General features: G+C 44.7%; 2 protein-coding genes across 5 annotated transcripts in view; one reads left to right on the forward strand and one right to left on the reverse strand.

The window, feature by feature from the left end:
* Positions 1-708: 708 nt before the first annotated feature.
* On the reverse strand, positions 709-11,683 carry LOC146036218 (uncharacterized). Of its 3 annotated transcripts, XR_014460790.1 has the most exons (5): positions 10,843-10,860; positions 7,806-7,872; positions 6,179-6,252; positions 3,982-4,305; positions 709-2,362 (listed from the first exon to the last, which is right to left on the reverse strand). XR_014460790.1 is itself a non-coding variant. In XM_083160079.1 (4 exons), exons 2-4 carry the CDS (start codon positions 7,861-7,863, stop codon positions 2,253-2,255), a joined length of 492 nt encoding a protein of 163 aa, XP_083016205.1. In that variant the 5' UTR covers positions 7,864-7,872; positions 10,843-11,683; the 3' UTR covers positions 710-2,252. The 3 variants fall into 3 exon arrangements, 2 of the variants coding, with proteins under 2 accessions (XP_083016206.1, XP_083016205.1); XM_083160079.1 differs by lacking the exon at positions 6,179-6,252 and having other exon boundaries at positions 710-2,362; positions 10,843-11,683; XM_083160080.1 differs by lacking the exons at positions 6,179-6,252; positions 10,843-10,860 and having other exon boundaries at positions 7,806-8,533.
* LOC146036217 (uncharacterized) overlaps positions 11,145-15,225 on the forward strand; it is a 49,028-nt gene continuing 44,947 nt past the window's right edge. For both annotated transcript variants that reach the window (XM_083160078.1, XM_083160077.1), the window contains exon 1: positions 11,145-11,327. In XM_083160078.1, the coding sequence (XP_083016204.1) occupies positions 11,205-11,327 (123 nt within the window). In that variant the 5' untranslated portion in view covers positions 11,145-11,204. The remainder of the gene's footprint in view (positions 11,328-15,225) is intronic.

A 15,225-nucleotide genomic window follows, 5' to 3' on the forward strand; every position in this document is an offset into this window, starting at 1 on the left:
TGTGTTTACACTGTAGAGGTAGCTACCAGCACCTAGAGAATAGGGTTAATTACAGAGCGTGTGAACAAAGGTAGAACACAGTATGTAATGGTCTTGTTGGCCAGATGCATTTGTGGTCTGCTGTATTTACTGAGTGTGAATACAGGTTTCCTTAGACAAAACCATAAGCTACTACCTAGAACAGGCAGAAAAATATCATCATTTCCACTAAGTGGTCTTAACATTATAATTGATTTGTAAATTATTAAGATCTTACACTTTTACTTTCAACTTTGTTTCCTGTTGTAATTCATAAGTAGCATTATGACGCTACTTACTGTAGCATCAAACTGACTTCATCAGGGACCTTTATGCAATCAGATTGATACTGTATCTAGCTCCCAAGATGAAACGCGTTTGGTTGTAGATGTCTTGTTAACTGTTCCCTTTGGACTGCAATTGGCTGAATCCTCATATTGTTATTGATGACAATATGGATACAGTTTGTGTTTCTCATCCCCTTTGATGGATATATGGAGTAAAAAGAAAAGATCTTTATTAGGAATTCTATTAGAGCTGATGATCTTTTATGTGGTGTGGGACCAGGTCACATTTTTTATTTAACTTTTTGTGTTGCTGTATGTTACCTTTTACTGAAGTGGCGGCCTTGTTTTTTTATCATTTGCATAATACATTTTTTTTTAAATACACAGTTTTTTTTATTAATTTTCATAAAGAGAAAATAAGGACACAAAAATAAAAAATGGAAATCAAAAGGAATGCATCGATAAGGGAACAGGAATGCAAAGACATAGTAAAACACAAGAACATAATCACTTTTTTAACCCTATAAGGAGAATATAAGGCTAAAAGATCTAATGGAGCGGATAGGATGGATTAATGGCTCCGCCCTTCCCCATATTCGCACCAATGAAATCATTTCATGTGCGGTGAAGATGCAGCTGATGAATATTCTGCTGTCTCAAAAGCCTCGTGCTTCTGGACCTTGTTTTCAATAGCATGTGTTATGGGATATTATTATTTTGCCATGTGTGAGCGATCGCAGCTTTTGCAGCTACTTATATATGGCCCAAAATATATCTGTCCCCCAAAGTAAGATCTCTTGGATAATAATGGTAAGAGAGACACTTAACAGGTCAGCTCTTACGCCAATGACTGTACTGATGATTGAGAATACTTCTGCCGGAAGAGTGGGCAACAACAGAATATATGTATTACATCTCCCACTTGACCACAGTTTCTCCAGCAATATTTTTAAACTGATGGCCAAATAATGTAGTCTGTCTGGAGTGAGATACAGTATATTCTATGGCGGAGTTTATAGAACATCTCCTTATGACTAACACATCTAGAGATTTGTGGGTGACCAAACCTGCCAAGATCTACCCACAGTTCATGGGTCTCAGGCAACCTGTGGATCTATAGCAGGAATGACTGCAGTTGGTTTGAATATGTGACCGTTAGTAATGACTACAGCTGGTGTTCTGGAGAACGTGGACCGGTAGTAGATCTCGAGGACCGGTCTGGCCACCCCGGCTTTAAAACATGTATGGAAGATGGCTTCTCATTCTTCAGTTATGGGATTGCAAGAGATCGCTTTCCAATTTCAGTTGACATGGTAATTTTTGACTTTTTAACAAGATGCCCCAGTGTGACTGGGGGGGGAGGGGGAATTAAATTTAGACACCACATATTCCAGAAAAGAAGGTTAAAAGTCTAAATGCATTGCTCCTGCGTAAGAGTCAAAAGAACAATACTGTATGTTTCCTGTATTAAACTGCAAGTGTAACAAGATGTTGGGCAGGAACACATATCGCAGAAAGCAAGAATCTAAATTGCATAATAGTATACATGAACGTTTGTAATGTATTAAACTGCAAATATAATCTTTTTCCCCCATAATATGTTTAAATGTCTGAAAATATGCAAGCTAAGATTAAGAGGCTGATTAAGAGGGTACGTGACCTAATTCCACCTACATTTACAGGTGGTGGAACTCCGTTCCACCCCGCTCCCCCTCACTTTAACCCTTGGATATAACAAACACAATTGCTAGTATTGTCTGCTAACATTCCCACACTGACCGGAAATATGGATTTAGTACATTTGGCAAAAGCAGCGCCAATAACTGTGCACAGTGGTTCCTGATTTACTGTGGCCTAGGTTGAGCTGCAGAACTTGGCGGAGCGCAAGCATTGGGACAAATTATCCGGCCTCAAGTTGAAAGTGAGAAAATCAGTCTATAGTCTACTCTAGCAGGATTTCTTAATGACCATGCCGAGGAGGATGAGGAGAACGACGAGGGAGGTAATTCGCAGAACTTCCATGATGTACAAAATTGTGTCTGTTCCGCAGTGACAGTCTGTTGATTAGAAGAGATAAGATTAGGAATGAGAAGACTTCTGTATTTCTTCTAAATGGTATGGTGAGAGACCATGATAAATACTATTAACTTTTAGATCAATTGCTTAAAATATTAAAGCAGTTTTAAGTGTTTGTCGGCCACCTTCTCTCTTAATGTCTACTGCTCCAATGTAAACACTGTTGAGGAATAGTTTGTAAGCCTATTATGTCTGATTGCAGGTCATACAGATAAGAGACACTGTATCCATGAGATCTAGCATTTTAAAACTCATTACATATGATAAATGGTTCGCTGGCCAATCAGCTCTGAACTCTCATGTGTTTAAAAAATGGCAGTTGTCTAGAGCTCTATTTATCATACACAGGGATCTTTAAATGATCCCTAAACTTTAACTACTGTACTAGATCATTATTTCCATGTTTCTGCTACCAATAGATGGGACTTTATTTATTTATACACAAAGCTCAAGGTTATTTCATGTTGGTTAAACAATGTTTGTTACTGTGTTGAGATTAAAAAAAATGTAAAAAGTACACTGCAATAATAGTATACTGGTATTACTCCACATTGATCATGAAGGTCATATAACGCAGCAAAAGTGAGTAATGGGGAATTTGTGAAATAAACCAGCTGACGCGTTTCGTTGGGAAATATATGGCTGAGAATGGGTTCATTTGCTGCTACTGTTTCATCACAACTTTGGAGTCTTTCACAGGCAGGAGAGCTTGATCTGATCTAAATGCAGTTGTGCTCATGATAATTCAATCTTCCAGAAGGTAGGTGAATTTGTATGACCAGCAAAATATTGTATGATCAGTATGATAAGCAGAAACAAAATTCAAGAAAAAAGGTGATTTGGGGGTAATTTGAGGCAATTTTAAGTAAAAAGAATGAAGCAATTATTTCTCATTTACATTTGGAGTTCATTAAGTAAAAAGTTTATTTATTTAAGATAATTTTATTCTCATTTTGCTAAAAAAATGTAACCACAATAATTGACATGTAATTGTTAGACTAAAGGTCCATGCACACTGGGTGATTATGCCCAGCGTGTGTGGACAGCGATGATCCCCCCGCCTACGGAGGTGGGAGGACGGTTTTGCATAGCGCAGCGCTATGCAACGCCATCCTCAAAGCCGCTCATCTGCTGGTATTACCAGCAGATGAACGGCTTTTCCGGCAATGAAGCGGGAGCGCACAGCAGCGCTCATGGCTGGGGCATACACACTGGGCGGCTTTGAGCTGAAAGCCACTCAAACGTGCTGTTTTAAAGTGACTTTCATCTCAGTCGCCCAGTGTGTATGGGCCTTAAGCAAATTTAAAATTGCCCAATTGGTCTTTACAGTGGGAGTCTCAGGGGTTTTGAACCTATTCCCAACATTTTAAATGTAAGCGTTTAGACCTGCTCAGGGACTTTGACAAAAAAAGTAGCCTAATTCCTATAGAAATTACCATGTCTCCATTTCTCCCTTTCATTTGAATAGGAAAATCTTTGTGGCTGTGGAAAATTCCTGTGTTGCATTTAACTTGCAATTACAAATTCCCCTAGTGTTACCGTATATGATATGACTATGGAGATCGATCACTGATGTTGTACCAGATATATTTAGACGTACCTGTACAAGAAGATTCCTTTGTCACCTCTAGTCTGGTACCATTTCCAGATATTTTCCTCTCTGCAGTCTCCGCATGACAACAGTAGGTCTCAGAATCCCGCTCTGTCAGGTTAACAATTGTAATGATGCTATTGGAAGACAGGTAGGTCACTCTGTCCCTGTAAGATTGGTGGTCAGTGAGAGGTGTTGGATCATTGCAGCCCAATGTCCAAGACACAGAGAAAGATGAGGTTGCAAAGTTTAATGTGCAGTTGATAGTCACTGAGCCTCCAGCCTTGGCTCTGATGAATGCAGGTTGTCTCACCATGTCCTGGATATCATGGCCTGTTTTCAGAATTGACAATAATGAACATATTGTTAATTCTGCTTGATTTCTAATCCACACATCATTTATAAGTGATGTTAACGGATATAAAAGCTTCTGTAAGTTGTATCAGTACGAACCATGAGTTCTGACATCATTGCTTATAATTGATGAATTCTGCAGTCCTCACTTCAGTGCTTATTGCTGAATCGTGTGCATTGTAAAGATTCATACACACCCTACAGTAAATTATTATGGATACAGGTTGAGTATCCCTCAGCTCCTCAGTTTAGCAATATTAATGTCGCAGATTCCACTATCAAATTTACATACGAGATCAGTAATCAGTCAGTGTGTTATCTTGATGTCCAGATCGGTATCAGGGATGGGAGGATGTCCACGTTTTTTTTTTCTACTGATAGAAATCCCATTCTTCACAGTGCTAGTGCCCATCCTGTCCCCACCAAGAGAGGTCTCCCCTTCTCCCAGTTCCTAAGGGTTCACTACTGGGGACATGATATGTAACTGGCACTACTGGGGACATGATATGTAACTGACACTACTGGGGACATGATATGTAACTGACACTACTGGGGACATGATATGTAACTGGCACTACTGGGGACATGATATGTAACTGGCACTACTGGGGACATGATCTGTAACTGACACTACTGGGGACATGATATGTAACTGGCACTACTGGGGACATGATATGTAACTGACACTACTGGGGACATGATATGTAACTGACACTACTGGGGACATGATATGTAACTGGCACTACTGGGGACATGATCTGTAACTGGCACTACTGGGGACATGATCTGTAACTGACACTACTGGGGACATGATATGTAACTGGCACTACTGGGGACATGATATGTAACTGGCACTACTGGGGACATGATATGTAACTGGCACTACTGAGGACATCTGTAACTGGGACTACTGGGGACATAATATGTAACTGACACTACTGGGGACATGATATGTAACTGGCACGGGATGCAGTTAATTTGCCGGCGGTCGGGATCCCGGCGGTCGGAATCCCGACACTGGAATCCCGACCGCCGAAATCCCGAAACTTTCTCCCTCTGTGGGTGTCCACGACACCCATAGAGGGAGAATAAAATAGCGTGCCGAGCGTAGCGAGGCACCGGGCCCGCTGCGTGGCGAGCGCAGCGAGCCCGCAAGGGGGGGCGATCCATGTCCCCCCCTTGTCGGGATTTCGGCGGTCGGGATTCCGACCGCCGGGATCCCGACCGCCGGCAAATCGTATCGGATCCACTGGCACTACTGGGGACATGATATGTAACTGGCACTACTGGGGACATGATATGTAACTGGCACTACTGGGGACATGATATGTAACTGGCACTACTGGGGGGCACTAAATATTTGCAAGAAAATTATTGCTTAGCATTCAAATTCAGTGCCTGAGATAGTACAGATTTTCATGTTTTGAAACCTTGTTTCCTGCACAAATAAAATATATTTGTGTGTGTATTTCATGTGTTTGATGTGTTTATACAACATAACTTCAAGATACATCATTGAAATATAAAAATATTCAGACATTTGGAATAATCTGTTATCCAAAATGTTTCTGGTCCCGAGCATTTTGGATAAGGGATACTCAACCTGTATTAAAAGTTGTATTTCTTTTTCCTGTACAAAAAAAAAATTGTGAGCAGTCCTGCACTTTATTGTGCCCACAATACTCTTTAATTATTTCTAGTAACCCTATAATTTATAGTAGGGTGTACATTATACTTTATATTTTCTCTTATAGGTGGATATGTATCAGTTATTGCAAATAAACTGTGATCCTCTCCCCCCACCATTTGCCTACATACCGGCACTTTATATCAGTTACACCAAATTACCTACTTGCCAGGAGAGCTTTCCCAATAAATAAACTGTCTCAGGTGGAGTCATAAACTTCAAGGCATTGGACCTGGCACCTGAAATGTATATGAATATTCATTGGCTATTGCATTCTCAAAAATGCAGAAAATGGGGTTTACTTTGTTGTGAGGTTGTTGTTATTATTATTATTATTATTATTATATTTTTATTTATAAGGCCCCACAAGTGGCACGCAGCACCGTACATATAGAACACATTAGAACAGTACAGGGTACACAGAACTAGACATAACAGGGACAAAATATCAAAAACAGAGCAAAATTAACAGCACAAATCTTAGTACACAATACAGCTGAGAGTGAGAAGAGATGCAGGTATAGATTGGAGTGAGAAGAGATGCGGGATTGAAAACGTGCCACGGTGTGTCAATACCAGTAAGCAGTACACACTGCGGATTGACACAGATCAAACAGCCTGCAACCATCAATGAATAGAAAAGTACGATGGAGATATATATTGCAGAGCTAGTTTAAAAACTGTCAGTCTGTGATTAATGGTGACTCCATCACATGACATTAGCACGTAGTGCAAGACCCGTGTAGGAGCGACAGCCTGCAATTAACTGCAGACAATATAGACTAAGTCCTGATATGTGTTAGAGGAGTCTAGCACTACATGAACATATCTGTATAACCATTAATCAGCTCTGCACGCAATAGCACTCCAAAGGCACACGGTTGCCGGAACATTTCGTGAATGCACCTAACACACTGACCTGACCACCCATACCTACCTGAGATTAGTAAGGTTATATCAGCAAGGCAATAATAGCATTGTCTCTATACCAAACGGCACACAGAAATCCATTTAATGATCGTATGAATTTATGTGTAGAGCATTGAATACAAAGTGTCAGTTTGCTCATATAACAACCAATCTTTAGAGATACATGGGCAGAGATTAAAATACATTTACTGTATATCCAACAATTTAGCTGAGAAGCACTTAATGTAAAGAGATTTGGATACTAAGAGAGGACGCTGACCACTCAGAAATTGAGATTGGCAGATCAAGTGCAGGAAGCGCACACACACAGCTTTTTAACAATTTATGGTGTTTGTGATCCACTTATATGTGTATATGTGTGATTTTATACTCTAATAAAGGTTACATTTTAGGATTGGTAGAATTCTTTTTGGTGCACTACAAAGTGACAAACTTTTCTTTTCTTGTTGAATGTCTTCCCAATTTTGTCTAGTAGTAGCACACCCCTATAATCTCTAGTACAAGAAATAAAGATTGATGATAGAAATAAATAGGGGGCCTATACACAAAATACAGAAAGTGAACAATCATTGCGACTAACCAACCACCCCAAAAATATCTTCATTTTAGACCTCTCTTTCTGTTTCTCTTTAACTAATTTGTCTCCATTTCTTTCTGTGTTCTATATAACAACTCAAAAATTAGGACAACACAAATGTCGTACAAACTTACAAAATATAACATCTAAGACTGAGAAAACACAGGAAACAAGAGCATGTTGTAGATTAAAGAAATGAACACCTAAAGAAAGTTCAAAAAGGACCCCTGAAGCTTAATAAGGACGGCAGAGTAAAAATCTTTTAGATAGCCCATCAGGTCTTACCTGCACATCGGTGAAACGTAAGGTGTTGAATGATAAATAGTATGAGTGAAATATTCATTTTCTCCACCTGTTAAATAAGAAAAGATGTAGAACAAAGGTCAGAGTCTTAACCTAGTTTTGGCAGGTTGACTTCCGGCTTAATGTGTGACATTGCGGAAACGAGTAACGGCTGACCAACACCCCCATATCATGGTTAGGGAGTGTTAGTCTTTTGTGCTACAAAGTTTATTTATCTCTGTAAAAAGGGACATTTGGGTACTTATGTATTATCTGGGCTCCCATGTTAAATGCACCCCATTTTTTCATACCCCTACTATCCAACTACGCATGTTGATTTTATATAGTGTGGCGAGCGCAGCGAGCCACCGTGCCCGAAGTGTGGCGAGGGGACGCGGTCTCATAAGAAAAACAGGAGCCCAGATATTACATAAGTACCGACATTTGTATTATCTTATGTTTGTTATGATTTTTGGTTGAGTCAGCGGGCCTGTTTCTGAGTCGGGAGCGCAGCAGGAAAAGGAGGTAACTTTGCACAAAACCGGTATGTGGTTGGTAGATCTACAGTAAAAAGGTCTAGAGATAATAGGTCAACACTACAAGGTTGACAGTGAATAGATCGAGAGGGTCAAAGGGTATTTGGTCAACAGTGACTTAGGTTTAAAAGGTCAAGTACCAATGGTCAACGTAAAAAGGACAACACGTGGTTTTTCATGATTTTAGGGATATGGTAGCAGATGTATTAAGCGTGGGGAAGAGATAAAGGGAAAGGAGATAAAGCACCAGCCAATCAGCTGTGTTTGAAAAAGGACAGTTGGGATTTGATTGGCTGGTGCATTATCTCCCTCCACTTTATCTCCAGTTTATCTCTTCACCAGGCTTTATACATCTGCCCAGTGTAAGTTTCGGGTTAGGGTAAGGCTGAAATAAGAATAAATTCACAAGTAAATCCTTTTTGTGTTGATCCTTTAAATGTTAAATGTTAACTTTTTAAACCGGACAACCATTTAGCCATGTCGACCTTAAGTCACAGTTGACCAGATGGTGTTTTCCTATTGACTGTCTAACTTGTTACTATCGATATGTCATTCCATACCCAGCAAAAAACAAGTGCAGTTATGTGCATGTTTGGTGCTCCGTTCTCAAGCATTTTGCATTTTGGGTCCGCTTTACAATGTCGTCCCTATCTGTATGGACACCTGGCAGTGCACCTGGAAAATGGTCGTGGTCTCAAAATTTGAGTTGTGGAGTGGTAGGTTGGTGCATGGCCTCATGGGCCGAATCCCCTCCCCCCTTTTTATCCAGGGGATATGGGCTGCCCCCGGAGACAGTTGTACACAGGGACAGGAGACAGCTGTACACAGCAGGAGTCACCACTCCCCCCCTTGTGGCGCCATTGCTGCTTTGGACCCAATGTTAATTGCCCCCCCCAGACCCCAATTTACCTTGCATAACCACCCTGATGGGTCAAATGCCCCCCCACAATGAATGCCAACCCGAATCGTGGCGAGCGGCGGTGGTAAGCGTCCTCCGACCTTTTCATACCCCCACTATCCACGTCAGCGTGGAGTTGATTTTATATAGTGTGGCGAGCGCAGCGAGCCCGAAGCGTGGCGAGCGCACGCACATTACTTCACAGGTATTGCTGCGGTACGCGTCCTCCGAACTTTTCATACCTCCAATATCCACGTCGGCGTGGAGTTGATTTTATATAGTGTGGCGAGCGCAGCAAGCCACCGAGCCCAAAGCGTGGCGAGCGGACGCAGATTACTTCACATATATTCCGCGTCCCCTCACGGCGCGCACTACGCACGCCACACTTCGGGCTCAGTGGCTCGCTGCGCTTGCCACACTATATAAAATCAACTCCACGCCGACATGGATAGTGGGGGTATGAAAAGGTCGGAGGATGCGTACTGCCGCCCCTCGCGGCCTCGCTGCGCTCGCCACGCTTCGGGTTGGCGTTGATACTGGGGTGGCGTTAACAATGGGGGGGGGGGGCATTTCACATAGTAATCACCCATCAGGGTGGGTGTACAATTAAAAATCGGGTATGATGGTGCATTTAACATTGCAATCAGGCATCAGAGTGCCTGTACAATGTAAAATCGGGTATAATCGTGTCGCATCACATCGCATGCCATTATAATGGCATGCGATGCAACGCAATATTAAAATTGTACAATCTGCCCGGGAAAGGCTCAAAATCGTGTCCAATTGCATCACATGCCTTAATTAGTGGCATGCGATATGATATATTGGGCGCCCAGATATTACACAAAAACCATAAAATAAAAACTTTCACATATATGGACACTGAATTGGAAGATGGTACTTAATTTTCCCCTTCTTGTTCCTATTAAGCTCTGTCCCTGGGTATTACCCCAATTGTTCAAAAGAGTGAGATCTGTCACCTTATATGTCCATGTCCAGATTGGGATGCCGCTGGAGGGTACTTGAAATTCCAATGGTGGAAAGGTCTCACAATTATGCAGACAACTTTCGTCCCGAATGATACTGTAGGTGGAGTTTTCCGTGTCCCAATAAAATGCAGTGGGGAAGGGGGAGGTCTTGACTCAGACAAAAGGGGGAGCTGGTTCAATGTGGGTAGGGTTTTTCAGGCTCTAGCAGTGTCCATTGAGTGAAATGAAATTGGAGAACTAACGCGTTTCGTTGTGTCAAAAAAATTCTTCAAAGATATACCTTCCAGGGGCATCCCAGGTGAACATGGACATACCGGCCCCTTGCTCACCAAAGGTGTTGGTGTGATGGGTCTGCACATGGGCATATTGGCACTTGCGTAGACCCGCACAATCGGAAACAGGCCCGAATTCCTCCCCGACTGATTAGGTCTGGATCAGCCCGCAGTTTGGGAAACAGTGGCCTATAGTGACATCAGGCGGCACAGTCTCATGTTACCGGGAGATGACCACACTTCTGGACTTGCGGCACATTTGGCAATCTGCAGTTAGTTACTCTGGGACACACAATGGTGTCAACATTTTTAAACCTAAACCAAAGTTTTGAATGAGTGGCTTACCTCTGCTCGAGACCCATGTGACTAAGTAAATATACGTTTATTCAGCAACTAAACCATACTGTAATTCACATTTAGAGACAAAAGCTATTAGCCAAGAGATGCGCACACTGTCCTCCACTGTATAGAAGCAGCGTCCTCCACTGTATAGAAGCTGCGTCCTCCAGGGGTTAAATACTCTGTTGTCTGCGATTGCAACATTAACCTTTATTTTGGTTGTATTTGCACTTCGTCACCTTGTCCCCCTTGGACCTTTGCTCCATGACTCCTGGAGGGGGGCGGTATTATATTAAGCACTGACCATCGGATTTTATCCCAGACTGTTTTAGGAAGCCAGATCACCATTGTCCCTGTCACATTCAGCCATGATGGGTCTCCTCAGTGTCTTCCTGTCTCTGGTCTGCCTCCTGCATGTCACCTGGGAGAGCCCAGTGGATTCCTCCTGTGCAGAGATAAGAATGAGAAGTACTCCAACCACTGCCACCCAGGTAAGAAATCTATAGAATATGTGTAATATAAAGGCTTGCCTCAATAAGGGAATTCTTGGAGAGAGGTAAAGTGGAGAAGTTCCCCGAAGCAGCCAATTAGCGTCTGTCATATATTAAGCACAGTCTACTACATGACAGTAAGAAGGTGATTGGTTTCTTTTGGCTACCACTCCATTTTATCTCTTTCCAAGGCTTGACCCATCTCCCCTGGTGTCGAGAGAGTGCTAGAGATAAGGGAAGGTGGTGAAATAGTCAGAAAGTGTGAGGTGAGGAGAAATAAGGGATGTGGATCACTCGATGTTCCCCAGAAATCTGCCAATGCTCATACTGTACGCGCCTATAAGGATTTGTCTGTTTTCTTCGCTGACGCCTCCTTGCGGCTAGATTGGTGGAACAGGCGGGACATGGGCGTTCAACATTGAGCGTAGACAGTAAGGGCGTGTCCATAAAATGCGTCTCGCAAGGCAGCCGCATAACCCACAGTGATGGCGATGACAACCTGGTACAAATGTATGCCCCCAGTGGCGTAAGTTCGTCCCAGTTGCCCGGAGGCAAGATAAATATTGGTGCCCCCCCCAACACACACCATCTTATATAAATATATGTATGCGTAAATATATGTATGTATAAATATATGTATAAGAGAGTGACATCTATGGTCCTGCTAGGAGAAGAAGTCAGCCACAGAAGCCATATCAACGGCTTTCAATTAGCTAATTCAAACTCACAGGGGAGAAGTGCCCCCTTGTGAGCAGGAGTCCGGGAGGCAGATGACTCCATTGCCTCCCAGAGTTCTGCCTCTGTATGCTCCGGACGCATCTCTAGATAATACAAATCAGCAGAATATGTTATTTTGTACTTAATGTGCCAACAGTTCTGCAACAGCCTCGCTGTGTGAAGGAGCTGTGGGGTTAGGGGGAAATGTACTAAGATGGGAGTTTTATTGAAGACGGGATGTTGCCAATAGCGACCAATCAGATTTTATCTGTTATCTTTTAGATTTAGGGGTACTTGTGTAGTTTCACGGCGCTGCCGCGCGCACAGTCTGTCTCTGAAACTTGGCAGCCTGCCAGAGGCTCGCGTGCCACTCTAGCTGTAATGTAATGAAATGTACCGTGTAAACAGGACACAAACGGGGCTTCTAAACCGCACACCCCGGCACACCGCTACCAAAGGGGGAGTCCCCAATGTAGACGCTAACATTTTAGGCGCTTTTAGACGCTTTTAGCGTCTGAATTCACACTCCCGGCACTTTGCACGCACAGTCTGCTGCTTAGCCCCGCGCGGACAGCGTAACGTAGTCAGTCAGAGCGCTACGCAGTTAGCGTAGTCAGTCAGTAGTAGCACTGTGTGAGAGACGGAGGTGCATGATGGCAGTGGCGAACCTGACTATGGCGATGGAGCGTCTGACGCTGTTCAGTCTGCCGCAGACGGAAGAGGAGGCGGTGGCTTTCCTGCAGGCCCGCCAGCTCCTGCCGCAGACCCAGACCTGCCCCAATGGCCACCCCATGAGGCTCAGCGTGAAAAAGCGCATGTGGCGCTGCCATATTCACAGCTGCCGCAAGAAGGTGAGTGTGAGGTCCGCGCAGTGGTTCCGGGGGTCTCACCTCAGCTTCGTGACCCTGATCCGCTTCCTGTATTGCTGGGCAGAAGAGCTGACCAGCATTAAGTTCAGTGATCGGCAGCTGAACATCTCACAGAAAACTGCCGTGCAGTATAATAATCTGATGAGGGAGGCCTGCACGGTGGACCTGCTGGCGCAGCCTCAGCGGCGGATCGGAGGCCCGGGTCATATCGTCGAGGTCGACGGGAGCCTCTATGTCAAGAGGAAGAGCAACGTGGGACGGCTCCTGCCCCAGCAGTTCGGGGGCATCTCCAAGGAGACCGGGCAGTGCATAATGGCTGCGGTGGAGCGGCGGGATGCGGCCAACCTGATGGCTGCCATTGAGGCCCATGTTGAGCCGGGCACCACCGTCTACACAGACTGTTGGAGGGCCTACAACACCCAGCAGCTCGAGCAGGCCGGTTACCTGCATGGCATGGTCAATCATAAGTACAATTTTGTTGACCCGGACACTAGGGTGCACACCCAAACCATAGAGCGCCTGTGGGGCAGCTGCAAGTGGCGCAATAAGCGCCAAAGGGGGACCGCGCGCCATCACCTGGACTCCTACCTCCAGGAGTTTATGTGGAAGCAGAGTTTAGGCGCCCAGGACCCCTTCCAACGCATCCTGCATGCTCTGACCCTGCTCCCCCTGATCGAGAAGGACGATGAGAGAGCGGAGCCGGCCGACTCTTCTGCAAGTGCTGGCCGTGACGACGCACAAGCTCCTTCCTGTCCCACTGACCAATCATAACTTTTTAATTAATATTGGAATGTTCTTTACGCTGATTACCTACATGTTCTTTGAATTATTTATATCCTCAAGTTCTCATCAAGTTAAATTTCAACTAAAAAAAAGTTGACAGTTGCCAAAAATGTTGTCATTACTGTCTCAGGTGTGTGAGTGTGCAGGTGTGAATGTGTTCCTGAAACAGCACCACTATCCACGCCTACCCGAAGCGTGACGAGCACAGCGAGCCCCACAAGGGGCGGCGGTACGTGTCCTACGACCTTTTCATACCCCCACTATCCATGTCGGCGTGGAGTTGAGAATAGAAAGTGTGGCGAGCGCAGCGAGCCACCGAGCCCGAAGCGTGGCGAGCGCACGCGGACACCTGTGAAGCCCACGAGGGGACGCGGATACCTGTGAAGGTATCCGCGTCCCCTCGCGGGTCTCGCTGCGCTCGCCACGCTTCGGGCTCGCTGGCTCGCTGCGCTCGCCACACTTTCTATTCTCAACTCCACGCCGACGTGGATAGTGGGGGTATGAAAAGGTCGTAGGACGCGTACCGCCGCCGCTCGCCACGCTTCGGGTTGGCGTGGATAGTGGGATTTACAAGGTCAACAGCTGTTGCGTCGACTAGTGGCACTGTGGGCAGGTTTTAATAGTGTACCCCTAATCCCAACTAAATTCAGAGGCTTTAGCGTCTAAGTCCAGAAACCCCCCGGCTTCTTAGCGTCTAGCAGGTAGTCGGGTTTCAGACGCTAAAGCGTCTAAGTCCAGACCCCCCCGGCTTCTTAGCGGCTAGCAGGTAGGCTGGGTTTCAGACGCTAAAGCGTCTAAAGGGGTGTACACACGGAGCAAATTTGTGCTATTTTCTAAGCAATCTGACTAGATTGCTAAGAAAGTAAGCACAGATCTCTCTGTGTGTATGCTCCGAGAGATTAAATATCTCTTTCTAACTAAGTCAGTGCATGCAGTCCCAATCTAGGCAAATTGCTTAGCAAATGACTGCAAATCTGTCTGTGTGTACAGAATGAGAGATACTGATCGCAATCTCTCATTCTGAACCACTACCCGGCCTTTTTTTGCTTAAGCAAAATTGCTTAGCAAAATTGCTTAGCACAAATCTCTGCGTGTGTATGTGCTCTCCATGGGAGATCTTGACACCAGAAAAATTGCTTAGCAAAATTGCTTAGCACAGATCTCTACGTGTGTATGCCCCTTTAGTTTTAGCATCTGCATGGGGGACACGACCCCTTTGTAGCGGCAAGCAGGTAGTCGGGTTTCAGACGCTTTATCGTCTGAATCCTGACTCCCCCTTCTTAGCGGCTTGCAGGTAGTCCGGTTTTCAGACGCTTTTGCATCTAAATTTAGCGTCTGCATGGGGGACTCCCCCTTTGGTAGCGGTGTGCCGGGGGGTGCCCGGGGTGTCCACTTTTACATGCCCCCGTTGCCAGCGGTGCACAGGGCTGCCTATTTCACTGTGGAACTACAAGTCCCACAGTGACCTGTCAGCGCCTGGGCAGCGCGCTGCTGCTGCCCGGCCGCTACGCTGATAACGTAAGCTGACA

Source organism: Crinia signifera, chromosome 9, assembly GCF_055691185.1.
Source record: "Crinia signifera chromosome 9, ASM5569118v1, whole genome shotgun sequence".
In the NCBI taxonomy this organism is placed as follows: domain Eukaryota; kingdom Metazoa; phylum Chordata; class Amphibia; order Anura; family Myobatrachidae; genus Crinia; species Crinia signifera.